Source organism: Gorilla gorilla, chromosome 22, assembly GCF_029281585.2.
Source record: "Gorilla gorilla gorilla isolate KB3781 chromosome 22, NHGRI_mGorGor1-v2.1_pri, whole genome shotgun sequence".
Classification (NCBI taxonomy): Eukaryota; Metazoa; Chordata; class Mammalia; order Primates; family Hominidae; genus Gorilla; species Gorilla gorilla.
The window spans coordinates 11,221,094-11,248,824 of NC_073246.2; the positions used below are offsets into that span (position 1 = coordinate 11,221,094).

General features: G+C 58.5%; 1 protein-coding gene and 1 pseudogene across 1 annotated transcript in view; both read left to right on the forward strand.

The window, feature by feature from the left end:
- Positions 1 to 1,612: 1,612 nt before the first annotated feature.
- On the forward strand, positions 1,613 to 9,117 carry LOC129529293 (hepatocyte growth factor activator-like; annotated as a pseudogene).
- Positions 9,118 to 23,049: 13,932 nt separating this feature from the next.
- Positions 23,050 to 27,731, forward strand: part of LOC115934290 (protein Dok-7) — a 29,602-nt gene continuing 24,920 nt past the window's right edge. Inside the window, 2 exon segments of the mRNA XM_031010007.3 lie at positions 23,050 to 23,122; positions 23,196 to 23,241. Of these exon segments, the coding sequence (XP_030865867.2) occupies positions 23,066 to 23,122; positions 23,196 to 23,241 (103 nt within the window). The 5' untranslated portion in view covers positions 23,050 to 23,065.

A 27,731-nucleotide genomic window follows, 5' to 3' on the forward strand; every position in this document is an offset into this window, starting at 1 on the left:
GTCTGATTACAGAAGGGGAGCCAGGTGTGGCTGCAGGGGAGGCCGGGGCCTTGGGGGCTGGGTTGAGTCAGAAGAGGCAGGGCCATTCCCCAGGTTGCCTTGATGGAACCCCTGAAGCCGAGCACCCTCAGTACAGGGTGGTTGGTGAGCTCCTCAGAGCATCCTAGAGGCCCGAGAGCACAGCCAGTCCCCTGGGGCTGTTCTAGAAGCTTCCAGGGAGTGGATGCACCCCACTTAGTGGTGCTCTAGGAAGGGGGCTGGGGGAGGGGTCGGAATGGAAGATGAAGCCCAGTGCCAGCTGTGTGTACCACCCACCACGGTGCCCGCTGTGGCCCCAGGGCCCACCACACCTCTGCATTCACTGCGCCCCCAGGACCCACCACAAGCCCACATCCATCCTGCCCCCAGGGCCCACCATGACCTCCCCCCCACCCCCAACCCCCCATTCACCGTGCCCCCAGGGCCCACCACGCCTCCATGTCCACTGTGCCCCCTGGGGCCCACGGTGTCAAGCTGGGTGGTCAGTGGGTGTCCATTCTCTCTCCCTCTGCACAGACAGGCAAATGGGGGGCAGAGAGAGGGGGTTTAGGGGATACAGGGAGGCAGCTTCAGCCCTCGCTGGTCTCCAGGCCACAGTGGTTCACTCGCCCCTCCTCCCACCTTGGCAGCCCTGGGATGTCGCTGCTGACTCAGGAGGAACCCAAGGTGCCATAACGGCTGCTCCAATATTGCAGAAGAGGTTCCTCAGGCAGCTCTGCCCACAGCCCCAAGTCACGAATTCCATGACTCCAGCTCCATCCCAGGCCCCAGGGTACCTGGCCCAGGGTTGTGCTGCCGCAGACTTGGCCTGTACCATCCAGGTGGCGGTAGGGAGCTGGGGTTGGAAAGGCTTCTTGGAGTGGACTCTGTCTGGGAAACGGGGAGGAAGGGACACTCTGAACATCTCCAGGGGCTGCTGGGGGGCTCTGGCCACCCCCAGAGTCAGAACAGGCAGGTGGGGCGGGATCTTAGGTCATCCTATACTACACTCAGCCATTGCGTGGCCCCTCTCCTCCCTGTGCCTGGCCTTTTGGCCAGCCCTGGGGCCACCGAGAGGAGGCAGCACCGAACCCTCCAGGAGCCCCCAGTGCTGCCGTCTGTGGGACAGGGACAATCCCATCCCCACTGCTACTGTCTGTGCTGTGCTGGGCACAGAGCTGGACACCTCCAAGGCTCAGCACCCATAGCGGCTCTCATCATGGACAATTCACAGGCAGATGGTGGCCAGCTCTGTGGCCTGCAGGGACTGGGAGCAGCGCCAGACCATCTAGGCCCCAACCTATCTGCATTATCCTGGAAGACTTCCTGGAGGAGGCTTCTAAGCAGAGGCCCAAGGACCATGTCAGGTCTAGGACTAGGACGAGTGCAGGTTGAGGCCAGAGAGATAGCTGGGCTTCCAGGTAGGGTCAAAGTGAGGTGGGCAGCAGGTGTGGGGGCCAGGGGACTCGGGGACTTCCTCTCCAGCTGGGCCCGCCTGACGTGGGAGGCAGCCAGGGTTAATCATTTCCACGAAGCCTTGACCCCACCTACCTTGGCCGCTCTGCTCCCGCCTCCCACTGCACCTCAGGCCAGCTCAGGAGCCATGGGGCGCTGGGCCTGGGTCCCCAGCCCCTGCCCCCCACTGGGGCTGGGCCCCTTCCTCCTCCTCCTCCTCCTGCTGCTGCTGCTGCTGCCACGGGGGTTCCAGCCCCAGCCTGGCGGGGTGAGCACTGACCTTGTCGCAGTGCGACCAGAGGTTCCCAGTGGCTATTTGGGGTCCTTGGGAGGAGACCAGAGGGAGGGTCGCTGCAGAGCATGGGGATTTGAGGGGGCGGGGGTCCGAGCAGGGGGCTCACGTTGAAAGCTGGCCCTCACAGGGCAGGTGGGTGCTGGACTGGCCTTGGAGGCTGGGGCCTGGGCTCACGGAGCCCCACCTGGGGACTGTCATCCCTGCGTGGCCTGGCCTGGGCCCCTATGGGTCTGGGGGCTGCCCCCTCTCTCTGGACCTCTTTTGGGTCTGGATGCGTGAGGTTGGGGGAACCTCCCAGGGCCTCCTAGCTGCTCCCATCACCAAAAACTGATGTCAGGGTTTAAGCCTGGTGGGTAGCAGTGCCTGGGCCTGGGCAGTGACCCTGAGCAGGCGTTAACTAGGGGCCGAGGGCAGGGAAGGTGTCAGAGCCTGGCTGAGGCCTCAGGAATGTCGTGTGTCCTCCCGGAACCTGCTCCGAGATCTGGGGGCCCCAGTATGGAAACAGGCTCAGAGCTATGACCTCCTGCCCAGCAGGACCTGAGTGTGAGGGTCTGTCCCACACTGACACCCTTTCTGCTCCTCCTAGAACCGTACGGAGTCCCCAGAACCTAATGCCACAGCGACCCCTGCGATCCCCACTATCCTGGTGACCTCTGTGACCTCTGAGACCCCAGCAACAAGTGCTCCAGAGGCAGAGGGATCCCAAAGTGGGGGGCTCCCGCCCCGGCCCAGGGCAGTTCCTTGGAGCAGTAGCCCCCAGGCCCAAGGTGGGTCAGGTGGGCCTGGGAGGAGGTGTCATGCTTCACCTTAGGGCTGGGTGGGAGGAGCATGGCTGCGGCTGGAGGTCCTGAGGGGCTCGGGTGCCCCTCGAGGGAGCCCTGACCCTGCCACCCCCTTCCCACAGCACTCACCGAGGACGGGAGGCCCTGCAGGTTCCCCTTTCACTACGGGGGCCGCATGCTGCACACCTGCACTTCGGAGGGCAGTGCACACAGGAAGTGGTGGGTCCGGGCAGCCGGGGCACCCGAGCTGGGGTCACCTGCCCCACGCTGCCTGCTTTTCTGGGAGCCGGGCACACAGTAGGCGCTCACCACGCAGCAGGCAGACCCAGTGAACCCAGAGACCCTCCAGGGTGGTGGGGTGGGGTGGGGGGCCTCTGCCTGGGACCCCCACGCACGCAGGTGTCGCCCCCCAGGTGTGCCACAACTCACAACTACAACCGGGACAGGGCCTGGGGCTGTGTGGAGGCCACCCCGCCTCCAGGGGGCCCAGGTGGGTGCTGGGTTGGGTAGCCTGGGGCGGACAGGGGGCACTGGGCCAGGCCAGAAGTGCCAAGGGAAGGATGGGGCGGACCCGGGCAGGGGTCCTGGCTGGAGGGGAGCAGAAGAGGGGCTCTGGGATTAACCCCGGTGGGTGCCACTTAGGGCCAGAGCCTCTCCCAGGCGGGACCTGCGTCTCATGGTGGCTGCCCGGCCATCGCTGGGGCCAAGGCGCCACCTGGTGGTGAGGCCGGGCCCTGCAGCCACACAGGCGTGCCCCAGGCAGGGGACAGGTGAGCAGGGTCTGTGGGGTGCGGTGCCAGCCGCCCTGCTTACACGGGTCCTGGGACACATGGGAGGCGGCTGCTGCCTGACAGTGTGGGTGTCAGGCTTCCAGGAAGCCACGTGCACAGCTGGGCCAGTGGCCCAGGTGTTGAGTGGGGGACGCTGGGAGGAAGGGGAGGTCTGTGCCCCTCCCAGGGACCTTGCACCCCGAGGGGCATAGAGAGGGCCCCTTTGCTTTCAGAGCCCCTCACTGGGGCCTGATGGAGGCCTTAGCAAGCAGAGGATGTCACAGAGGGACCCTGAGCCTCCCATTCCACCCCTCACGTCCCCTCCCGCGTGTCCCCAGCTGCCCTGGATCCCTGTGCCTCCGGCCCCTGCCTCAATGAAGGCTCCTGCTCCAATACCCAGGACCCCCAGTCCTATCACTGCAGCTGCCCCCGGGCCTTCACCGGCAAGGACTGCGGCACAGGTGAGCTGGGCCTCGGAGGTCCGCGGGGGTCCAGGGGCCGGAGCAAGTCCCCGGAGGATGGGAGAACAGGTGGCTCCGGAGCGCAGGGCAGGGGCCCTGCATGGGGACAGCAGGTGGCAGGGTGTGAGGGCTTACCGTGCACCCCTCAGAGAAATGCTTTGATGAGACCCGCTATGAGTACCTGGAGGCGGGCGACTGCTGGGCCCGCGTGTGCCAGGGCCACGTGGAACAGTGCCAGTGCTTGGGGGGCCGGGCCTGGTGTGGAGGCACCTGACGTACAGGTGTGCCATGGGGTGTGAGCCGTGCCGCTGACCCCCGACGGGTGTCCCTGTCCCCACCCGAGTGGGAGGAATGGCCTGAGGTCACCCAGAAACAAGGGACAAGGGGTGGACCCCGACTCCGCTGTCGTGGGGCACTGCGCGGCCCCTGACCCAGCTCCTCGGCCCTGCCCCCAGCTTGTCTGAGCAGCCCTTGCCTGAACGGGGGCACCTGCCACCTGATCGTGGCCACCGGGACCACCGTGTGTGCCTGCCCACCAGGCTTCGCTGGACGGCTCTGCAACATCGGTGAGTGGGTCAGCCCCCCGGGGTGCCCTGGGGCAGTGCCGGGTGGACCCACCGTGGGCTGCCTTCACTGCCCCTCTGCCCGCAGAGCCTGATGAGCACCGCTTCTTGGGGAACGGCACTGGGTACCATGGCGTGGCCAGCACCTCAGCCTCGGGCCTCAGCTGCCTGGCCTGGAACTCCGATCTGCTCTACCAGGAGCTGCACGTGGACTCAGTGGGCGCCGCGGCCCTGCTGGGCCTGGGCCCCCATGCCTACTGCCGGTCAGCACCACGCCACTCCAGGCCGCCGCACGTGGGACAGGCAGGATTTGTCCTGGGGAGAGGCCCCCCGGCTCCCTAGGACCCAGGCAGGGCCAGCTCCGTCCAGACAGGCCCCGGAACCTCTGCCTGGGAGGCTGCCCGAGGGAGGGCCACTCTCTTCCCACTGCTCCAGGTGTGGGGAGCCGCCCTGCTGGGAGTTCTGATGCCCCCTCCCCATGCCCTCTTTGAGGGGCAGTGTGACTCCCTGCCAGCCCGCGCTTATGCACCGCAGGAATCCGGACAATGACGAGAGGCCCTGGTGCTACGTGGTGAAGGACAGCGCGCTCTCCTGGGAGTACTGCCGCCTGGAGGCCTGCGGTGCGCGGCTGGCAGGGGGTGCTGCCTTGGGCCCCACCGAGGTCACAGCAGTTTTCCCTGTGATCCTCCTAGCCCCTCCCCACACCTGGCTACTGCATCTCTGACAAATGGGGAAACTGGAGATCACGGGATCAGGCTGGTCCAAGGTCACGCAGTGGGTCGGTACTGGGGTCACAGTGGGGAAGCAGCCCGCTGCAGGGGGCTGGTCACCAGGCGACGGCCTTGGGGTGGCACCTGCCCAGCCTGGACCATGCCCAGGATGGCCCCAGAAGGCTTTCAGGGAGGTGCAAGGAGGACAGCGTGCAGGCTCCCCACAGGCACCCCTGGCATCAGACCCTGGGCGGGCAGGCCCCCCAAAGGCCACCTGCTTCCTGCCCTGGGGAGAGGCCCCCTGGCTCCCTAGGACCCCGGTGGGGACAGCCCGGGGCTCTCATGTGAGGGTCTCTGACTATGCTGGGGCTGGCTGTGGGGTTCCAGGCTGCTGAGGGGGCCACAAAGGCCTCCGTGTGTCCAGCCCCTCTGGCCCTCATAGAGCCTCGGGATTGGGCATCAAACCCCATTCTACAGATTTGGAAACTGAGGGCAGAGATGGGCGGGCTCCAGGGCCTGAGCAGCGTGGACAGGGGGTCCGGCCATGGCCCTCTGCAGCGCCTCCTGCTGGGTAGGGCCTGTGTGTGGAAGGGGGCTGGTCCTGTGAACCCCAGGGGTATGACCCAGTGACCTTTGCTCCCAGAATCCCTCACCAGAGTCCAACTGTCACCGGATCTCCTGGCGACCCTGTCTGAGCCAGCCTCCCTGGGGTGCCAGGCCTGCGGCAGGAGGCACAAGAAGAGGACGTTCCTGCGGCCACGTATCATCGGCGGCTCCTCCTCGCTGCCCGGCTTGCACCCCTGGCTGGCCGCCATCTACATCGGGGACAGCTTCTGCGCCAGGAGCCTGGTCCACACCTGCTGGGTGGTGTCGGCCGCCCACTGCTTCTCCCACAGGTGCACCTCCTCTGGGCCCCAGTCACCTGCCCTGAGGCCCCACACACCATCCAGCGTCACTATGCACCTGTCCCCACCCGCTTGCGGACCGCATCCCGGTGCCTCTGCTGACCCCTTCCCGGGGTCCCCGGTAACCCTCTCTGACCCCTCTGGGTCTTGGGGCTCAGTCCTGAGCTGGGCATGCATGGACACTCCAGAAACCTTGTCCCTATTGAGGGAGGCCAGGGGTCAGTGGCGTTTCCACAGAGGACCCAGCGCCTGCGGAGGGTGCAGTGGGCCAGGTCCTGTCCTCCCCGCAGGCCCCGCCCCTCCCAGAGTCCTGGCTCTCAGTAGGGAGCCAGGGAGCGCAGTGACAATGCGTCAGAGCCCTAGGAGCCCAAGCACAGCCAGGGAAACTGAGGCCCAGCCCACTCAGCCGGCTCCCCTCAGTGGGGGCGCACAGCCACCCAGGCCCACACTCTGGGAGGCGGGCCTCGAGTGGGGAGACCCTGAGATGGAGCAGCCTGGGCCAGACGCCCTTCCACCTTCGATGGGCACCCCAGTAATTAGGGGCAGGGGTCCGGCCAGCCGAGGGGCTGGCGGCCTTTCGAGGACCACAGCTCCCAGGGTGGGGTCTTGCGTGGCCCTGCAGAACCTGCAGCCGGCAGCTCCTGGGCCTGCAAATGTGGAGAAATGGGGTTCCCCACATGGAGCCCGGGGCAGGAGGCTGAGGCAGGGTGGAGCAACCTCCACACAGCAGATGGGAGCCAGGCTCAGGGGCCCGGGCTCTGTGCCCAGCAGGAGTGAGGGCTGCATCTGGGGACCCCACAATGTGGATTGAAGCTGGGGCAGGGCCTGAGCAGGCCAGGTCTCCACCCACTCGGGTCGGCCTTGCAGCCGATCCTGCCTGGGCTTGGCCTGAGACTCCCCCCAGGGCTTGTGACCAGTGTTGTCAGGAGGGATGGCACCGCACTTCAGCTCCCATGCCTGGATCTGGGGGTGACTGACAATAGCCCCTGCTTGGTGGTCCCTGTCTCCCCAGTATCAACAGCCCACACCCGGGCACCTGTTCAGACCCCTCCCCGGGACCAGGGTCCCACACCGTTGGCCTCCGTGGGCCCGACAGGGGGTGGGGAGAGGTGAGCCCGGTGGCCGGGGGAGGGCTGGTCCATGCAGCCTCCAGCCTCCTTTGCACAGCCCCCCCAGGGACAGCGTCTCTGTGGTGCTGGGCCAGCACTTCTTCAACCGCACGACGGACGTGACACAGACCTTCGGCATCGAGAAGTACATCCCGTACACCCTGTACTCGGTGTTCAACCCCAGCGACCACGACCTTGGTGAGCTCCGGCATGTTGTGGCCGCACTCTGGGCAGGTGGGCCCTGTGCTCCCCAGGCCAGGCCCAGACAGGGGCAGGAGCTGGGCAGACATGTGGTGCGGGGGAAGCTGGGGGCAGGGCAGGGAGGACAGGGCACCGCTCCCTTCTGGATCTCCCAGGCTGCCCCGTGGAACCCACTGGCTACCCTCCCTCCATCACAGGCCCCGACAGCCTCCCGTTCAGCCCGCACACCACAGGCTGACCCTGGCCGCTCTTCTGATCAGTCCTGATCCGGCTGAAGAAGAAAGGGGACCGCTGTGCCACACGCTCACAGTTCGTGCAGCCCATCTGCCTGCCGGAGCCCGGCAGCACCTTCCCTGCAGGACACAAGTGCCAGATTGCGGGCTGGGGCCACTTGGATGAGAGTGAGTTGGGAGAGAGGTGCCCAGTGCCCCGCCAGGGTGGACAGTGGCCAGCCACGGTGTGCGTGTCATGCTGAGGGCATCATGTCCCACAGACGTGAGCGGCTACTCCAGCTCCCTGCGGGAGGCCCTGGTCCCCCTGGTCGCCGACCACAAGTGCAGCAGCCCTGAGGTCTACGGCGCCGACATCAGCCCCAACATGCTCTGTGCCGGCTACTTCGACTGCAAGTCCAACGCCTGCCAGGTGAGCTGGTGCCCGCCCCACCAGGACCCGACTGGTGGGGGCTCAGCTGGTCCTGAGTCTCCGAGATGCTTGCCCCTGGGGAGCCCAGAGCCTGGTGGCACCCCAACCTGGCAGGGCCAGCCAGGGACCCCTGGGCAGGGAGCACACTTACTGTCCGTGGCCAGCACCCCAGGGCCACCCAGAGCCCTGCCGGAAGGGCATCCTCCTCACACAGAAGGGGAGACCCAGGCTCTGAGAGGGGCCTGGGTTCCCACAGAGCCCGGACAGTTCCTGGCTGTCCAGCCCAAGGCAGTGCTTTCCGTGTGACACTAGGCACCAAAGGCCCCTTTGCCCCAAGTTCTCTCAAGCCAGCTCTTCAACCTTCAATAAGTTCTTCAACCTTCAATAAGCCCAATAGCCCAACCACGTCCTGGGCTCTGCAGGCCTGTGTGCTCAGGCGGCACGGCAACCCTGGCATGCGACAGCTCTTTTATGCCCCATTTTATAGATGGGGAGACTGAGCCCCAGGCAGTCAATTCACTCTTCCAAGGCCACAAAGCCCAGGAGTGGTAGAGTGGGTAGGGCTTGTCACTGGACCTCGATAGGGGAAGTCAGGATGGTTTCCTGGAAGACGGAGTGTTTGCACTGGTCCTGAGTGATGCGTAGGAGTTTTCCAGGGAGTGAAGAAGTCATTTCAGGAGATGCTGGGACACAGGGTGGCTGTGTGGTCCACACAGGGTTCATGCTGGTGGGAAGAGGGGGACCGTGGCTTCAGGAAGGGGAATAACGTGGTTGGATGCCCTGGCCCAGCCAGTGCTGCCCCCAGGGAATGAGACATCTTTTCATGAGGTTCAGGAGAGTGGATCAGCTCCCTTGCTCAGAAATGCCTTTGTCCTCTGTCCCCAAGCTGCCACTTGGGGGAGAGGGGGGTCCCTGAACCAGGCCCCTGGGAGGGTGGCTCTGACTGGTGTCTCTGCCCAGGGGGACTCAGGGGGGCCCCTGGCCTGCGAGAAGAACGGCGTGGCTTACCTCTACGGCATCATCAGCTGGGGTGACAGCTGCGGGCGGCTCCACAAGCCGGGGGTCTACACCCGCGTGGCCAACTATGTGGACTCGATCAACGACCGGATACGGCCTCCCAGGTGGCTTGTGGCTCCCTCCTGACCCTCCAGCGGGACACCCTGGTTCCCACCATTCCCTGCCTTGCTGACAATAAAGATATTTCCAAGAACCTGGCCCATGCTGCCTGGCCCCTGCCTGCGGCCCCGCCTTCCCCTCCAGGCCATGACTGGGGCCCAGGTCTATGCGCAGCAGGCCTTAGGCTGCCATTCTGGAGCCCACACAGTCCTCAGTGGAGACGGAGCCTGTGGCCCCACAGTGGGGTCTGGCCCCACGGCCCAGAGAGTTGTCAGGGGATGAGGTCTGGGCCTCTCCAGGCCCCAGCAGAGTCCAGCCCCCTCCCAGGCCAGCCCCAGGCCGGGGCTCAGCACCTGGGTTGTCCCAGGGCAGGAAGTGGAAACCAAGTCCAGGCCCCCAGGCGTGGAGGGGTCCGATCCGCGTGGTGCACGGAGTACTGAACCTGAAGAAGAAAGAGCGGCCCCACGGGAACACCCGTAGGCCATCGTTGGCCTTCCAGATGGCAGCCCACCTGCCTGAGCCTGGGCTGCACTTCCCCGGAGGGAGGAGGCCACAGGCTGCCTCTGTGGGGGCTGAGGGAGGGAGGGGCCCACGTGCTAGATGGGGCCCAGTTAGAGGGTCACTGCTGGGCTGGCAGAGGCCATACCCTCCCTCCAGCCAGGGAGGACAGGAGACAGGGGGAGGTGGGGCCAGAGGGCGGAGAGGGCGGGAGTGTGGCTGGTGTGGGGCAGGCCTCCTCCCTGCTTCGAGGCACCCAGGACCTTCTCTCCTGCGCCCCACCTCCTTCCTGGCGTCCTGGTCTCGGGGAGGCGGTGGTTTGCAGTTACAGCTGTTCCCTTTTGTCAGGAGCCCCTTCCCCAGCAGATTGGCGCCACCCCAGGCTGCACAGGAGGCTGGGAGGGCAGGAAACGGGGGCATTGGGGCCACACAGTTACCGCCCCAAGCAAAGCCGGGTTCTGAGCAAAGAGGGAAGAGAGACATGGCCAGGCCCTTCTCCCCACGGCCCCTGCTGCCGTGCATGGGCCTCAGAGCCTTCGAGCTCACGGAACGAACTTGCCACTGAAGACCCCTGCCCCCGCCACAGTGTTGGTGCAGCCTGGGCAGTGGCTGGGGAACTGAGGCCGGCACCTGTGCCCCAGGATGCTGAGAGTGGAGCCGCTCTTCCTCCTGAGTGTGGGGGCCTCCAGCAGCTGGTTCTGGGGCTCTGAACCGCATGGCTTCAGCCCCACTTCACCCACATCCGATGTGAGCCGTCCCTGACCCTTCCCCCATGAGCGGTGAGCATTTTCACATGCTTCCTCGGCCTCCGTTGAGATCAATGTACACATTTTCCCTTTGGCTTCACTAACATGATGACTTCCATGATAGGTTTCCTTCCTCCCTCCCTCCCTCCCTTTCTTCCTTCCTCCCTCCCTTCCTCCCTCCCTCCCTTCTTCCTTCCTCCCTCCCTCCCTTCTTCCTTCTTTCCTTCCTTTTCTTCCTTTCTTTCTTCTTTCTCTCTCTCTCTTTCTCTCTTTCTTCTTTTTTCTTCTTTCTTTCTTCTTTCTCTCTCTCTCTCTCTCTTTCTTCCTTTCTTTTCTTCATTTTTTTTTCTTTCTTTCTGAGACAGGGTCTCGCTGTGCCACCCAGCCTGGAGTGCAGTGGCACGATCTTGGCTTACCACAACCTCTGCCTCCCAGGCTCAAGTGATTCTTCTGCCTCATCCTCCCGAGTAGCTGGGATTACAGGTGCCTGACACCACGCCCGGCTAATTTTTGTATTTTTAGTAGAGATGGGGTTTCACCACGTTGCCCAGGCTGGTCTTGAACTCCTGACTTCAAATGATCCGCCCAACTCGGCCACCCAAAGTGCTGGGATTATAGGCATGAGTCACTGCGCCCGGCACATGATAGGTTTTCTAACTCAGGTTGGCCTTGTATTCCTGGAGTGGACGGTATTGAGCTGAAGTGTGAGCTGGGGTCTTCCCTTTGCCCCTCCCACTTGTGCCCTGCTTGTTCCCGTCATGCTCTGCCACGGGAGGCTGGCCTCTCTGGTCTGCAATGGGCTGTGCACTCTCTTGTTTCTTCTTGGGCTATTGGGAGATCAGAGGCAGGGGAGAGAGACTGGGCATGTATTTTCCTGGCCCCCTTTCTTTGGGGTCAGTCACCTCAGTGTTTCAGGTGGAATTATGTCCTTCCAGAATTCATATGATGGCTGGGCGCAGTGGCTCACACCTGTCATCCCAGCACTTTGGGAGGCCCAGGTGGGAATTCAAGACCAGCCTGGGCAACAGGACGAAACCCAGTCTCTACAAAAAAATTAGCCAGGCATGGTGGCATGCACCTGTAGTCTCAGCTACTCAGGAGGCTGAAAGGGAAGGATCACCTGAGCACAGGACGTGGAGGTTGCAGTGAGCCATGATCACGCCACTGCACTCCAGCCTGGGTACAGAGCAGGATCCTGTTTTAATAAATTAATTAATTCATATGTTGAAGTCCTAACCCCTAATAGCCCAGCATGTGACTGTATTTGGAGATAGAATGTTTAAAAAGGCAATCAAGTTCAAATTAGGTTATTAGGATGGGCACTAACTCAATATGACTGGTGTCCTAATGAGAAGAGAAAATTTGGACTATCCACCTGAAATAATCAAAAGGATCAGAATCCAGTTTAAAAGAGCATATGCAGGCACGAAGCTGAAAATAGCCACTCGGGACACACAGACTCCAGAGGATTAGAGCCAGTACCCCAAAGCCAAAAAGTGAAGGTCTTGCTTATACAGGCAGAAAATAAATAAATTGAACAGAGTTACAGTGCTTCCCATGCAAGGCTGGTTTATGAGTCACAGCAATTTGATTAATCACAGCTTGTTTTCTTTTCCTTTTCCAATTTGAAAGAGTCTATTGAACGTTCTGTCTCAGACAACGTGGTGGCCAGTGAGGTCTCTGTGTAAGAGAAGTCAGAGGGGAGCAAATCTACAGTGAAGATCAACATGAAGAGGGAAGGGGTCTTCCCTGGTGTCCTGTAGTCTTTTATAACATTTTACAGAACAATGTAGGTAAAGAAAAAGCTAATATATAATCAGAGGAACAAAGGTTACAGCTGCCTAAGCTACAGCTGCCTGTCATACGCAACTCAGGTCCTATAATCATGTTCCTTGAAGATGCAAAATAATTTAAAGTTCCAACAGCTTTGGTTTTGAATGGCTTCTTTTTACAGGACGCAGACATGTACAGTGGGAAGGCGATGGGAGACACCTGGAGAGAAGATGGCCATCCACAAACCAGGGCCAGAGGCCTAGAGCAGGTGCCCCCTGCTGGACTCCAAGGGAGCCAAGCCTGCTGCCCCCTGGGTTTTGGACTTCTGGCTTCCAGAACTGCAAGGTGATAAGCTTCTCTTGTCGAAGGCACCCAATCTGTGGCAGTTTATTATGGTCCCCGTAGCAAACAAATACCCTCAGGTTGGCTGCATCCTGGGACTGAAGGTCAGCGCTGCTCTCAAGATGTAAATGACTTTCTCCTTCTGAGGCTCCGGGGTCCACTCCTGCCATTGCCAGCATTCTAGAACTGGTGTGGCCCCTCCACCTTAACCAGCCCTGGGCTCCGGAGTTTCTGACTGTGATTGTCCACATTTTGACCACAGCTTTGTATATAAAAACCCTCCTTGAACTATTCCACTGTGTGTGCCCGCCTATTGGGACCCTGACTGATACATGCTGTACTGGTTTTTAAAAACTTTTTAAAATTTATATTTTATTTAGGGTTTTGCATGTATGTTTATGAGATTGGCCTATAATTTTCCTTTCCTATATTCTCTGAGTGACTGTTATCAAGGCTATCCCAGCCTCATAAAATAAGTTCTTTTTTAGCAAAATTCACTGGAAAATTCTGTATATAGTTGGAAGGATCTATCCTTTGAAAGTTAAATGGAATTCACCCATAAAATTACCTGTCTTGGTGTTTTCTTTACAGGATTGTATTTAACTACTGATTCAATGTCTTTAATAGTTATGGGACTAGTTTTATTTCTTCTTGAGTCAGTTACAGGAAGTTATGCTTTTATAAATTTATCTGTCAGCCAGGTGTGGTGGCTTATTCCTGTAATGTCAGCACTTTGGGAGGCCGAGGCGGGTGGGTCACAAGGTTAGGAGTTTGAGACCAGCCTGGCCAACATGGTGAAACCCCATCTCTACTAAAAATACAAAAATTAGCTGGGTGTGGTGGCAGGTGTCTGTAATCCCAGCTACTCAGGAGGCTGAGGCAAGAGAATTGCTTGAACGTGGGAGGCGGAGATTGCAGTGGGCTGAGATCCTGCCACTGCATTCCAGCCTGGGTGACAAAGCAAGACTCTGTCTCACAGAAAAAAAAAATTCATCTGTCTAATTTTTTATATTCATTGACACAAAGTTGTTCCTGGTTGTGATGGTTAATATGAAGTGTCAACTTGACTGGGTCAAAGGATATAAATTATTGTTTCTGAGTGTATCTGGGTGTTTCTGGGTGTTGCCAGAAGAGATTAACAATTGAGTCAGTGGACTGGGAGAGGAAGACCCACTCTCAGGAAGTTCCACTGTGATGTTTAATACTGAGTGTCAACTTGATTGGATTGAAGCATACAAAGTATTGATCCTTGGTATGTCTGTTAGAGTGTGGCCAAAAGAGATTAACATTTGAGTCATTTGGCTGGGGAAGGCATATCCACCCTTTATCCGGGTGGGTACCATCTAATCAGCTGCCAGTGTGGCTAGAATATAAGCAGGCACAAAAATGAAAAGACTAAACTGGCCTAGCCTCCCAGCCTACATCTTTCTCATATGCTGGCTGCTTCCTGCCCTTGTACATTGGACTTCAAGTTCTTCAGTTTTTGGACTCAGACTGGCTTTCTTTGCTCCTCAGCTTGCAGATAGCCTATTGCAGGACCTTGCAATCATGTGAGTTAATACTTCATAAACTCCCCTTTATATATGTCTATCTATCTTATTAGTTCTGTCCCTCTAGAGAGCCCTGGTACCAGGAGTGGTTCTAGAAGAACAGAATATTAAGGATGGAGTTCTTTTGTTGGTTTTGGGATTTCTGGAGTTGCCTGCTTAATATGACTAGACCCAAAAATGCTAAGGACTCTACTTCTAATGGCATGGAGAACACCGATAGTCCTTGGCATGAACTATTTAGAGAGTTATGCAAACTAAATGCATTTGACACTCTTGATTCACTGCTCATGAGAGGCAACGAGTTTAGTGACTCTATACATAATACCTTTGACCACGTGTGGAGAACCAAAGAACTAATGAAGCTGGTTGGTTGCTCCTAAAGTTCAGTGGACAAAGTGATGAAAGAAAATGATGAACTCAGGGATTCTAACTCTCAGCTTCAGAAGCAGACACTGAGCCTCAAATCTTCTAAGATTGCCCTCATTGAGAGTCTTATCTCCTTTAGAGAAAGAGCTGAAATCGTGGAAAAACAGACACAAGCTCTTACCATGCGAGTGACTGACCTGCAATGAAAGGTAAGTGCACAGCCTCGCCAGGTGTCTACTGTTAAAGTGAGGGCACTGATTGGAAAAGAATAGGACCCTGCAACTTGGAATAGGGATGTGTGGGAGGACCCTGATGAAGCTGGGGACACTGAGTTTGTAAACTCTGATGAATATTTTTCACCAGAAGAAAGAGCTTCCCCATCCCCAGTAGTGGCAACATTCCCTCCCTAACCCATGCTGCCATCAGCCTTTCCACCTTTGTCTGAGGAGATAAATCCTGCACTGCCTGAAGCAACAGTGATGGCCTCCCCTGAGGCAGTTGCCAGACAAGATAATGTTGATTCTCCTGAGGAGCCACCCCTAACACCCCTGTTTGTTTCTCGACCTATAACTAGACTAAAGTCCCAGTGGGTGCCTAGAGGTGAGGTTGAGAGTGTGACCCATAAGGAGGTGTGCTACACTTGAAAATAACCATTTGAGTTCTCTAATTGATATAAACAGAAATCTGGAGAACAGGCATGGGAATGGATATTAAGGGTGTGGGATAATGGTGGAAGGAACATAGAGTTGGATCAGGCTGGATTTATTGATTTGGGCCCACTAAGCAGGGACTCTGCATTTAATGTCACAGCTCAGGAGTTCAAAAAGGTTCTAATAGTTTATTTGCTTCGTTGGCTGAAATATGGATTAAAAGATGGCCCACTGTGAGCAAGTTGGAAATGCCTGACCTCCCTTGGCTTAATGTAGAGGAAGGGATCCAAAGGCTTAGGGAGATTGAGGTGGTGGAGTGGATTAGTCACTTTAGACCTACTCATCCCAGCTGGGAGGGTCCAGAAGATATACCCTTGACCAATGCCTTGCGAAATAGATTTTTGAGGGCAGCACCTGCGTCTTTGAAGGGCCCTGTAATTGCTCTTCTCTGTATGTCAGATCTAACAGTGGGAACCACAGTCACTCAACTACAAAATTTAAATATGATTTAATGGGATGATGGGAATAACTGGATCCTGAGGTTGCAGGGGCCAAGTGGCGGCACTCAACCATCAAAGGCACGGTGGGCACAGCTACCATAATGGACAGCAGAGGCAAAGTGGCAATCAGAATAGTCTGAGTTGTGTAGAGCTCTGGCGTTGGCTAATTAATCACGGTATTCCTAAAAGTGACATTGACTGGAAGCCTACTGCAATGCTGCTTAATTTATATAAGCAGAAAACTTCTAGGTCGAATGGACAAAAGACTAATATGAATTATAAAAACAGAGAGTCACAGCCCCTCAATCAATTTCCAGACTTGAGATAGTTTACAGACCCAGAACCCCGTGAATGAAGGGGAGGCCAGGTCCCCTTGAGGAAGGACTCCACTACACTACTGACAATTTATGCTGTTAATCTTTCTTTCTTTCTTTCTTTCTTTCTTTCTTTCTTTCTTTCTTTCTTTTTTTTTTTGAGACAGAGTCTTGCTCTGTCACCTAGGCTGGAGTGCAGTGGTGCAATCTCGGCTCACTGCAAGCTCCGCCTCCCAGGTTCACACCATTCTCCTGCCTCAACCTCCCAAGTAGCTGGGACTACAGGTGCCCACCACCACACCCAGCTAATTTTTTGTATTTTTAGTAGAGATGGGGTTTCATTGTGTTAGTCTGGATGGTCTCGATCTCCTGACCTCATGATCCACCCACCTCGGCCTCCCAAAGTGCTGGGATTACAGGCGTGAGCCACCACACCCGGCCTATGCTGTTAATCTTTCTCCCATCCTTCCCCAAGGAGACCTCCAGCCTTATACCAGGGTAACTATGTTGGGGAAAGGGAAATGATCAGACATTTTGGGGACTACTGGACACTGGCTCTAAGATGACATTGATTCCAGGAGACCCAAAACGTCATTGTGGTCCTCCAGTTAAAGTAGGCGCTTATGGAGGTCAGGTAATTAATGGAGTTTTAGCTCAGGTCTGACTTACAGTGGGTCCAGTGGGTCCCCGGGCTCATCCTGTGGTCATTTCCCCAGTGCCAGAATGCGTAATTTGTATAGACATACTTAGTAGCAGGCAGAACCCCCACATTAGCTCCCTGACAGGTAGAGTGACGGTTATTATGGTGGGGAAGGCCAAATGGAAGCCATTAGAGCTGCCTCTACCTACAAAAAGAGTAAATCAAAAACAATATCACATCCCTGGAGGGTCTGCAGAGATTAGTGCCACCATCAAGGACTTGAAAGATGCAGGGGTGGTGATTCCCACCACATCCCCACTCAACTCTCCCATTTGGCCTGTGCAGAAGACAGATGGATCTTGGGGAATGACAGTGGATTACCGTAAGCTTAAGCAAGTGGTCACTCCAGTTGCAGCTGCTGTACCAGATGTGGTTTCATTGCTTGAGCAAATTAACACATCTCCTGGTACCTGGTATGCAGCCATTGTCTTGGCAAATGCCTTTTTCTCCATTCCTGTCGATAAGGCCCACCAGAAGCAATTTGCCTTCAGCAGGCAAAGCCAGCAATATACCTTTACTGTCCTCCCTCAGGGGTATATCAATTCTCTGGCTTTGTGTCATAATCTTATTCGGAGAGACCTTGATCGCTTTTCGCTTCTGCAAGATATCACACTGGTCCATTACATTGATGACATTATGGTGACTGGATTCAGTGAGCAAGAAGTAGCAAACACACTGGACTTATTGGTGAGACATTTGTGTGCCAGAGGATGGGAAATAAATCTGAATAAAATTCAGGGAACTTCTACATCAACAAAATTTCTAGGGGTCCAGTGGTTTGGGGCCTGTCGAGATATTCCTAAGGTGAAGGATAAGTTGCTGCATTTGGACCCTCTTACAACCAAGAAAGAGGCACAATGCTTAGTGGGCCTATATGGATTTTGGAGGTAACACAGTCCTCATTTGGGTGTGTTACTATGGCACATTTACTGAGTGACCTGAAAGGCTGCCAGCTTTGGGTGGGGTCCAGAACGGGAGAAGGCTCTGCAACAGGTCCAGGCTGCTGTGCAAGCTGCTCTGCCACTTGGGCCATATGACCCAGCAGATCCAATGGTGCTTGAGGTGTCAGTGGCAGATAGGGATGCTGTTGGGAGTCTCTGGCAGGCCCCCATAGGTGAATCACAGCACAGGCCTCTCAGATTTTGGGGCAAGGCCCTGCCATCTTCCGCAGATAACTACTCTCCTTTTGAAAGACAGCTCTTGGCCTGTTACTGGGCTTTGGTGGAAACTGAACATTTGACTATGGGTCATCAAGTCACCATGCGACCTGAACTGCCCGTCATGAACTGGGTGCTTTCCTACCCATCTAGCCATAAAGTGGGTCATGCACAGCAGCATTCCGTCATCAAAGAGAAGTGGTATATGTGTGACTGGGCTCAAGCAGATCCTGAAGGCACAAGTAAGTTTTACATGAGGAAGTGGCTCAAATGCCCGTGGTCTCCACTCCTGCCACCCTGCCTCCTCTCCCCCAGCCTGCACCAATGGCCTCATGGGGAGTTCCCTGTGATCATTTGCCATGGTTTGCCATGGTTACTACGGGACTGAACGAAGGAGGATGAATGTAGAAATGAAAACAAAAAACAAGAAACTATTTTAAAGGAAGAGCAAGGGGAAGAAGAGGGCTCCCAGTTTCCAGTGAGCAAGGGCAGCCACCCTGAGCTTCTGTAGCCCTTCATGTTGGGTAGAAAGAGCAGGGAGCAGGAGGTAATGATTGGTCAGCTCCTTAATTGATCACAGGTTCACATTACTGCTAACAGGCTTCGTAGTTGCCTAATCACAAGAAACACTTGTGCGTGGGTCGTGACTGCTGTCAGCAGTCCTTCTGGGCAGCATATGTGGTTTGTCTTTTCACCAACAACCTGCTTTTATGAGAACAGTTTGCTGTTTACTCGTATAGCCTCTGGTGGTATACTGAGTTGATCGTGACCCTCACTCTTTCGGCCTGCAACAATCATTTGACAGAGGAAGAGAAGACTAGGACCTGGTTCACAGATGCTTCTGCAGGATATGCAGGCACCACCCGAAAGTGGCCAGCTGTGGCACTACAGCCCCTTTTTAGGACATGCCTGAAGGACAGCGGTGAAGGGAAATCTTCCCAGTGGGCAGAAGTTGGAGCGGTGCACCTGGTTGTGCACTTTGCATGGGAGGAGAAATGGCCAGGTGTGTGATTATGTACTGATTCATGGGCCGTAGACAATGGTTTGCCTGGATGGTCAGGGACTTGGAAGAAGCATGATTGGAAAATTGGTGACAAAGAAATTTGGGGAAGAGGTATGTGGATGGACCTCTCTGAGTGGTCAAAAACGGAAGATATTTGTATCCCCTGTGAGTGCTCACCAATGGGTGAACTCAGCAGAGGAGGATTTTAATAATCAAGTGGGTAGGATGACCTGTTCTGTGGACACCACTCAGCTTCTTTCCCCAGCCACCCCTGTCATCGCCCAGTGGGCCCATGAACAGAGTGGCCATGGTGGCAAGGATGGAGATTACACATGGAGATTTAGCAACATGGACCTCCACTAGCCAAGGCTGACCTGTCTACAGCCACTGCTGAGTGCCCAATTTGGCAGCAGCAGAGACTAACACTGAGCCTCAATATGGCACCATTCCTCAGGGTGATCAGCCAGCTACCCGGTGGCAGGTTGATTATATTGGACCTCTTCCACCATGGAAAGGGCAGAGGTTTGTCCTCACCGGAATAGACACTTACTCCTGATATGGGTTTGCCTATCTTGCATGCAGTGCTTCTGCCAAGACTACCATCCATGGACTCACGGAATGCCTCATCCACCATCATGGTGTTCCACACAGCATTGCCTCTGAGCAAGGCACTCACTTTACAGCTAAAGAAGTGTGGTAGTGGGCTCATGCTCATGGAATTCACTGGTCTTACCACGTTCCCCATAATCCTGAAGCAGCTGGATTGATAGAACGGTGGAATGGCCTTCTGAAGTCACAATTACACCACCAACTAGGTGACAATACTTTGCAGGGCTGGGGCCAAGTTCTCCAGAAGGCCATGTATGCTCTGAATCAGCATCCAAGATATGATATTGTTTCTCCCTTAGCCAGGATGCACGGGTCCAGGAATCAAGGCACTGAAGTGGAAGTGGCACCACTTGCCATCACCCCTAGTGATCCACTAGCAAAATGTTTGCTTCCTGTTCCCATGACATTATGTTCTGCTGGCCTAGAGGTCTTAGTTCCAGAGGGAGGAACGCTGCCACCAGGAGACACAACTATTCCATTAAGCTAGAAGTTAAGATTGCCACCTGGACACTCTGGGCTCCTCCTACCTTTAAGTCAACAGGCTAAGAAGGAGTTATGGTGTTGGCTGGGGTGACTGTCCCAGACTCTCGAGATGAAATCAGTCTACAACTCCACAAAGGAGGTAAGTAAGAGTATGCATAGAATTACAAAAGATCCATTAGGGCGTCTATTAATATTACCATGCCCTGTGATTAAGGTCAATGGGAAACTACAACAGCCCAATCCAGGCAGGACTACAAATCACCCAGACACTTCAGGAATGAAGGTTTGGGTCACTCCACCAGGAAAAAAAAAAACATGAACTGCTGAGGTGCTTGCTGAAGGCAAAGGGAAATGGTGAAGGTGAAGGAGGAGCAAAGGCACCTCTTACATGGCGGCAGGCAAAGAGCATGTGCAGGGAACTGCCCTTCATAAAACCATGAGATCTCATGAGACTTATTCACTCTCATGAGAATAGCACAGGAAAGCCCCACCCCCATGGTTAAATTACCTCCCACTGTGTCCCTCCCACAACACATGAGGATTACGGGAGCTAATATTATTAATACAATTCAAGATGAGATTTGGGTGGGGACACAGCCAAACTGTATCAGGCATCCTATGGGCAGGCCAGAAGTGTTGGTTACCCCTTCCACCCCTGCCTTACTGGCCAGAACTCACTCATACAGCCTTACCTGTTGGGGGCGGGGGTGGTGGTACTAGGAAATGTGGATGCACAAACGGGTGTGACCACAGGGTACAGTGCTTGCCACACTCAGCTGACGTGTTTCTCTCCAACACACCAGGCCACTTGGAGATGCAAGACAAAGCAGCCCACCCCTGGTCCCCATCATCCCCTTGGAATCACCTTGGAAAACCCTGGATCATTTTGAAAGATGCTCATGGACGCCATCTTATTGGGGCTCATCACAGTATCAAGGTAGAAGAGGAAGCTGAGACCAGTAAGATCACACGGTGGCTGAAGGTGGTGTGGCTAGTCAGGGACAGGTCCCTTGGCCACAGAGCCACTGGCGGGCGGCAATGTGCCACGACCATGGGGTCTGGCAGAGATGGCAGTGTCCCTGGCCACAGTGTCCAGCAGCAGCATGGCAGCCGCTGCAGGGCTCTGTGGTCAGACAGGGGTGCTGCTGTGACCTGAGACTGTGGGCTCCTTTGAAGGTGGTGACCCTGCCCCTCGTGTGGAGCCCAGCTGTGCTGTGGGGCTGAGCTGTGGTGTCCTCCTCTTTCAGGACGTGGCTCTGTTTTCACTGCCTACCAGCTCTCCAGCCTTCTCCTTGGTTCTTGGAGACCTGATTTGCTTCCAATCAACCCCTTCCTACTCAGTGGCCAGCCTATTTCTCCATTTGCAACCAGCAACCCTGGCTATAACTTCTGGGGAAACTTCTGGCTATAACTTCTGAGGCACAGAGTGGGGCAGGAGCTTGCCCAGGGTCACAGTGCTCTCAGCCAGTCTGGGAGTGGCAGCCAGGCCACCTCCTCCTCCTGCAGGAAGCTTCCTCCACCTTTCAGCAGCCCCGGAGCCACGTGGAGCAGGGAAGGGAGTTGTCTACCCTCCGGCATCCTGTGTGTTCCAGGCTGTGTGGGAGCAGGTGCAGCTGCCAGGCATGGCAGGAGCCTGGGCCTAGGCCAGCACTCAGTAATGCAGCGGGGCCCTGCCTCTCCCTGTAGGGATGAGCAAGTGCCAGGTGCCCAGGGCAACGGATGTGTCTGTGGCTACAGCCCCAACGGCCCCCGCCTCCACACCGGCTGTCCTAGGCCAGCCCCTTGGGGGCCTGGGATGTGTGGGGAGCATGAATGGGGCTCTGTGACCCAGCAACTGTTCTGCAGAAGGCGGCTGGTGGCTGCACAGGTGACTGCGGGGGTGGGTGGCGGATGCAAAATTCTGCTTCCTGGGCCTGGCGTCTCCCGCCTTACATGAGGCCCTGATAAGACATCACCGAAGCATCAAAGCCAACCCTTGTGGCCCACCGGAGACCTGTCTCTTGGATCACAGGGGCAGTGGGGAGGGGCGCCCAGGGCTCCCGATGCCTCTGAGCCCTGCTCTGAGGTCAGCCGATGTGGCTCAGTCCTGGCTGTGAGGCCTCACGCTGCCTTGATTCCATTTCCTCTTCAGTACGAGGCAGACAGAGCCCAGCCTAGGGTCTGGATGGGATGAAATGAAGACGTCTCCTCCCTAACGGGACACTGTCTACCCCTTCCTTCTTCTCCCCCGAGAACCGTCAGCCCCGTGAGGATGGGGTCTAGGGTAGGGCATGTGGACGGAGCTTTGCTGTTTGTCCAGGTGCTTATCTTCTAGGGTGCCATCGCCCCTCCCCACTGCTGTTCCCGTATCTGCTGGGTGTCCCCAACCCCAGGGTGGTGGAGGCCGTCTCTCGGATGGGGCTGACACCCAAGGCACAGACCTGCCACGTTCCCCAAAACACATGGCCTCTCTGCAAAAGAACCTGGGTGTGACATCTAATGCCCAGGCCAGAGCTTGGGGACAGCTGGACTGGAGCCACAGGGTCAAGGAGGGGGAGTCCAGAAACGCAAAGTCCACCCAGCTGGGAGGGCTGCTGGCGGGTCCTTTACAAAGCAGGCAGCTCCTCTGCCCATCGGAGCCGGCTGGCCTAACCAGGGCCTGCTCTTGCCTGGGATGGGGGCAGAAGAGGTGGAGACCTGGGGACCTGAGGCGGCAATGTGGGTCCTGGACCCGCCCACCTGCACTGGGGTCCCTGCAGGCTTTTAATGGGAACAGAAATGGAGGAAGAGACAGAGGCTGCCAGGGGCTCCTCGACCCCTACTGCCTGCCTGGGGAGGGGTCACCTCAGTGTGGGGGAAGCCTGGGGATGTGAGAGCATCCTGGGCCTGGGCTGCCCGTGGCCAGTCTGTTGTCGGGGTGTCTGGTGACCCCTGGGGTAGTGGGAGGGGCAGATGCCAGTCTGGGAAGCCGGATTGTGTGAAGAGCAACTTTAAAGTTGGGAGCAGTGCCCAGAGCCGGGCCGATATCTGCTGGGTGGTTTTCTCTGCTTTTTGAAAGAGAAGTCCCCGCCCGACCCCCCACCCCAGGCGCTGGTCTGAGCGTTTGAGCTCAGATGGTGCGCTTGCTCCAGAGGGCGGGCGGCTCCAGTGGCCGCCGCGGGACGGTGGGGCCAGAGGGGCCCGTGGGGGTGGGGGAGCCGCCCGCAGGAGAAGGAGCCCCGCCCGCGCCGGCCGTGGAGTCGCCGGTGTCACCGCCCTGCCCGCGGGCCCGCCCTCCTGGCCCAGCCCAGGGCCCTGGGAGCTATTTTGAAAGTGACCCTGGGCTGGGGCGCCGGGGCCAGCGCGGCGGCGCGGAACCATGACAGAAGATGACCGAGGCGGCGCTGGTGGAGGAGGGCCAGGTCAAGCTGCGGGACGGCAAGAAGGTCGGGGCGCGTCGGGGGCGCGGGGGGGGGCGCGGGCGCGGGCGGCGGCTCACGCTCCCCCCTGTCCCCACAGTGGAAGAGTAGGTGGCTGGTGCTGCGCAAGCCGTCGCCCGTGGCAGGTGAGCGGGGCGGGCGGGGGATGGTGGGCGCGGGGGGCCTAGCGACACGGGTTACCGAGGCCCGGGGCAGTAATGCCAGCTTGCCCAAAATCGCCGCCGCTGTCACCCCGCCGGGAAACCCGAGAGCCCCGCGCGGACCCGGACCCCACGGCGACCCTGGGAGCGCAGGTGGGGGCCCTGCATGGAAGAACCCTCTTTCCAGCAGGGCAGACTGAGGCCCGAGGGGGCTGCCTGGTGGCCCTGTAGGCGGAGGGGACGCAGGCCCTGAGCCCCCCAGCAGAGCAGCAAGGGGCCCCCCAGAAGCAAAGCCCCACATGCCTGAGGGTTGAGCTGTGCTTGTGGAAACGCTCAGAGCAGGGCCCCCGAACCCAGCCTCCAGGGGTGCTGCGTGGGTTAGCGCTGACCCTGGACCCCTCCCAGGCAGAAGAGAGGCTGGGCTGCGGTGGGGCAGGGCAGAGTGACTGCCACATTGCTGGGGGAAAAGTCCTCTGGGAGGAGGCAGGGGTCCCCCGCAGTCCCTGCTCTGAGCCAGCACCCCAGCTTGGGGAGGGTCAGCACGGAGCCCCCAGGTCTGGCAGCCCAGGCCGCCTGCAGCGCTGGGCCTGTAGGGAGGGCTGAGCCGGGCCTGCAGCTGCTCCAGAGGACAGGTGCGGCGGAGCCGGCCAGGCCCGGGTCTGGGTGGGATGCTCGGCCTGCGTGCATGGGGGGCTGTACGCCAGGGGGCTGCCAGAGCGCCCTCCAGGACAGGTGTCTGTGACTCCCAGGGAGGGTGTGGGGCAGGGATGCCTCCTGCGTCCCCTCTGCAGGGCCTCAGGTGGTCCTGGAGGAAAGCACTTCCTGCCTGCCTCCGCCTCCCCTTGCAGGGCCTGGACTGCACGCTGGTCACTTCTCCACTCAGCCCTCCGTGCCCAGACCTCCTGCCTGGAGCTGTGGGGGCACCAACAGAGCCTGGGAGGGCGTCTTTGTCCTCCGGGGCTGCAGGGGACCTGGTATAGGAAGGGATGGGGTCTGGGCAGAGTGAGAGGCCCTGCCAGGCTGGGCAAATGACAGGCTTTAGTCAGCTGTGGCTGGGTCGGGGCCGTGGTGGGGCAGGTGACGCTTGGTGGACGGTGCTGGGCTGGAGCCAGTGCAGACCCTCCAGAGAGGCCGCAGCCCAGGAAGGCACCCGGGACAGCAGCCCCCAAAGAGGAGTGTTGGGGGAGAGGTCTTTGTCCCTCTTGGAGGGATTTTCTTTCTGGATCAGACAGTCCCAGGAGGCAGGGCCTGCCAGCCTCAAGAGGGTGTGCTCCCCCGGCCGGTGAGTGCCTGAGTGGAGTGACAGGAGTTTGCAATGGGTCCCACAGGTGGGACAATCTGTGAGTCTGTAGGTGAACATGGTGGCTCCCGAGCTGGGTTATCCCGTATCCTGCACAGTTGAGATCTGCAGCCTTGTGGGGCTGGCGTGGGAGGTGATGTGGGGTAGTGGAAGGTGCCATGCCCCCTCTGGGTGGATGTTCATTCCAAGCCTTGCGGCCAGGTATCCCTAGCACCCACTGACTCACTGGCCTGGGACCCATTGCTTTGGACACCTGCTTTCTGTGTTGGTCACTCCAGCAGCCTAGGGTTGAAACTGACACCCTGTGGGGTTACCCAGAGGTCGGTCAGATGAGGGGATGGGACAGAGCGGAGTTCTCACGCCCACCTCCCCACCCTGACCAGACCAGCCTGGCACCTCCTCTCTGCTCAGAGGCCCTGATGCCTCTTCCCCTGGCCCCTCATAAGCCTCCCTGGATGCTGCCCCCTTTGCCTTCACCCAGCTGCCTTCCCGCTCAGCGCTGGAGACCACCTCCCTTGTGGATGGGCCCGGCGTGGAGGGAGCAGGCCCCAGCCCTGGAGGAGCAGACAGCACAGACCCTGCACTCCTGGTGTGAGGGAGAGAGGAAGGTTCCCGTCTGCTTCCTTGTAAGACAGGCAGGGTTCTTTTTGTTACCAGTGGTGATTTCCTTCCGGGAAGGGCCCCGATGTGCACCTTTTCCACTGGCTCCTTTCTCCTCCTTGCGTTTTTCTCAATCGTGAGCACATCTTTCTGTTATGACAAGGTTTAGCGAATGAAAGGGAAACCCTTTTATCAAAGGGCTGCTCAGCCGCAGCGCCCGGCATGGCCAGTGGACGTCGGGCCGTCTGCCTTGGTGTGGGACTGCAGGGTGCCCTGCAGTGGGACCACGTTCCTCGAGGTCTCCACCGCATCCTCACTGCGGAATGCGTGTCTGCGTCCCCTCTCTGGGCAGGGCCCCGGGGAAGGAGGGTGGTCTGTGTCCAGTCGTGGCCCAGGACTCACTGCTGGTGGCCCTGCATGCCAGCGGCGCCTGGCCCAGCCCCTCTCTTCTTCCTCCCTGGTGCGGCGGCTGGGGGTGGTGAGGAAAGTGTTCTTGACATCCTGTGGAGGGTGTGGCCCCGGGCCAGACACTTGAGGGGGTCGCTTCCCACAGGGGCTGCCCCTGGGGGCTTCATCCAGCTCAGAAAAGCCACCGGGAGGGCCCGAGTCCTGGAGCTGGCAGGGTCTTGGAGTCACCATGGTGGGGGGAAGCTGAAGCTCAGAAACCCGAGGGATCTGGCCCAAGACACGGACTGCTGGGCAGAGCCCAGTTCCCCCCAACCAACCCAAACCTTGCCCCCCACAGCTGGCTGGAAGTTCTGCGCCTGCCCCCGGGCTGATGGCTGGGCCCTTGCTTAGTCTCCCCTATCCCTGCTCTCGGTTCTAATGCTGAGTTCCCGGAGGGCAGGGTTCCCAGTTCTGCATTGCCCTCAAAGGCAGCCTGGTGGGACTGAGCCCGGCCTGCAGGAGGGACCCCACGGAGATGGCGCAGGAGCCGGGAGCCCCGTGGCAGGTGCCCCGTGAGCCCCGGAGCTGCCCCACGGCTACTGCTGTCCTGGGGCCCTGCCCTCCACAGCTCCCCTGCTAACGAGGGGCTGGGGGTGGACACTGGGTCGGCCCTTCCGGAGCAGAGCCTCCTGGTGGTGGATTTCCTGTACGTCTGGCTCCTGCCCCAACGGACTGGGGCTGACATCCCAGCTCCGGGCTGAAGACCGGGCGTGGGTGGTGGCCAGTTATCCTCTCCCCATAGAAACATCAAGAACAGGGCGACCTTCCCTCAGCCCCCACGTCAGGACAGGGAATCAGAGAGCTGGGGTGCAGCTCTCAGCTCCACATGTGGGAGCGGTGACCTGGGACGGTTCCTTCCCCACCTGCGTCCTCGTCTACTCACAGGGCTCTTGAGGGCGATGGAGAGGTGGGCGCGGGGGCCTGGCCCTGGCATCTGGAGCCTCGTCCTGGGCTGCCCTTGGTGATGTCTGTGGTCTGGGGGGGCCCACCTGCACCACACCTCCAACACCTGTGCCGGGCAGGGGCACCCTCACGCGTTTCCTTCCCGAACCAGATTGTGAATGGGTCCAGGGCTAGGCACTGGATCTTGGTCTCATGTGTCCTGGCTGTGGCCTGGCCCGAGGAGGCATCAGCAGGCCGGCCTGGTCGATGGCCGCCCCCCTTGCTCCTGCCCAGCTTCTGGGGGCGGCTTCAGGCTGCTGCACCCCCAGCAGGGTCCCCTCAGGCGGCTACCACCTGCGTTGCTAAGGGCACAGCCTCAAGGTCACTGTGACCTCCAAAGGCTGTCCCGCAGCCACTTCTGCGGACTCCCATCATGTTCAATGTGGGCGGGGACCCACCCCCCCACTGCGTCCCCGGCCCACACACGCCCCTGCCTTCCCTGGGTCACCACGCCTACTCACTCCATCTTCCCTGGGGCTTCTCCCCCTCCTCCTTCTTCCCTCCCACCCTCTCCGGCTCTCCGCCCTGGCTGTAAGGGCTTCCGTGTGCTCATGACTCCACAGTTATTTTTACATCTCCAGAAGCCTGCGTCCAACTGCCTGTGTGCATCAACGCCCGGTGTCTGGTGGGCTTCTCAGCCCCACGTGTCCAGGGAAGACCCCCCAACCCCAGCCCCCACCCCAGAAGGGTCCCCAGGCATCCCTCCCCCACCCAAGTCCCAGGGCTCATCCTGGATTCCTCGTTTCCCTGTGGCTGTGGGGGTGAATGCAGGGGGAGGGTGTGTGCACGTGCGTGTGTGTGAGGATGTACATGTGCAACTGTACACACCGTGGGAGCGTGTGCACGTGTGAGCAAGTGTGAGCATTTGGGTGAGTGTGTAAGAGTGAATGTGTGAGTGTGGGCTTATGTGGCTGTCTTAGCTCAGGCGGCTCTTAGCGAATGCCACAGCCTGGGTAGCTCAGACGACAGCCAGTCACTGCTCACGGTTCTGGGGGCTGGAGGTCCAAGATCAAGGCAGCCTGGGTGTCTGGTGAGGATCCGCGTCCTGGGTGTCTCGTAAGGACCATGTCCTGCTGCATAGGTGGCGCTTTCTCTGTCCTTATATGGTGTAGGGGGAGGAAGCGCACTGGGGCCCCCTCATCAGGTACTGGTCCCATTCTTGAGGCTCCACCCTGATGACCTCATC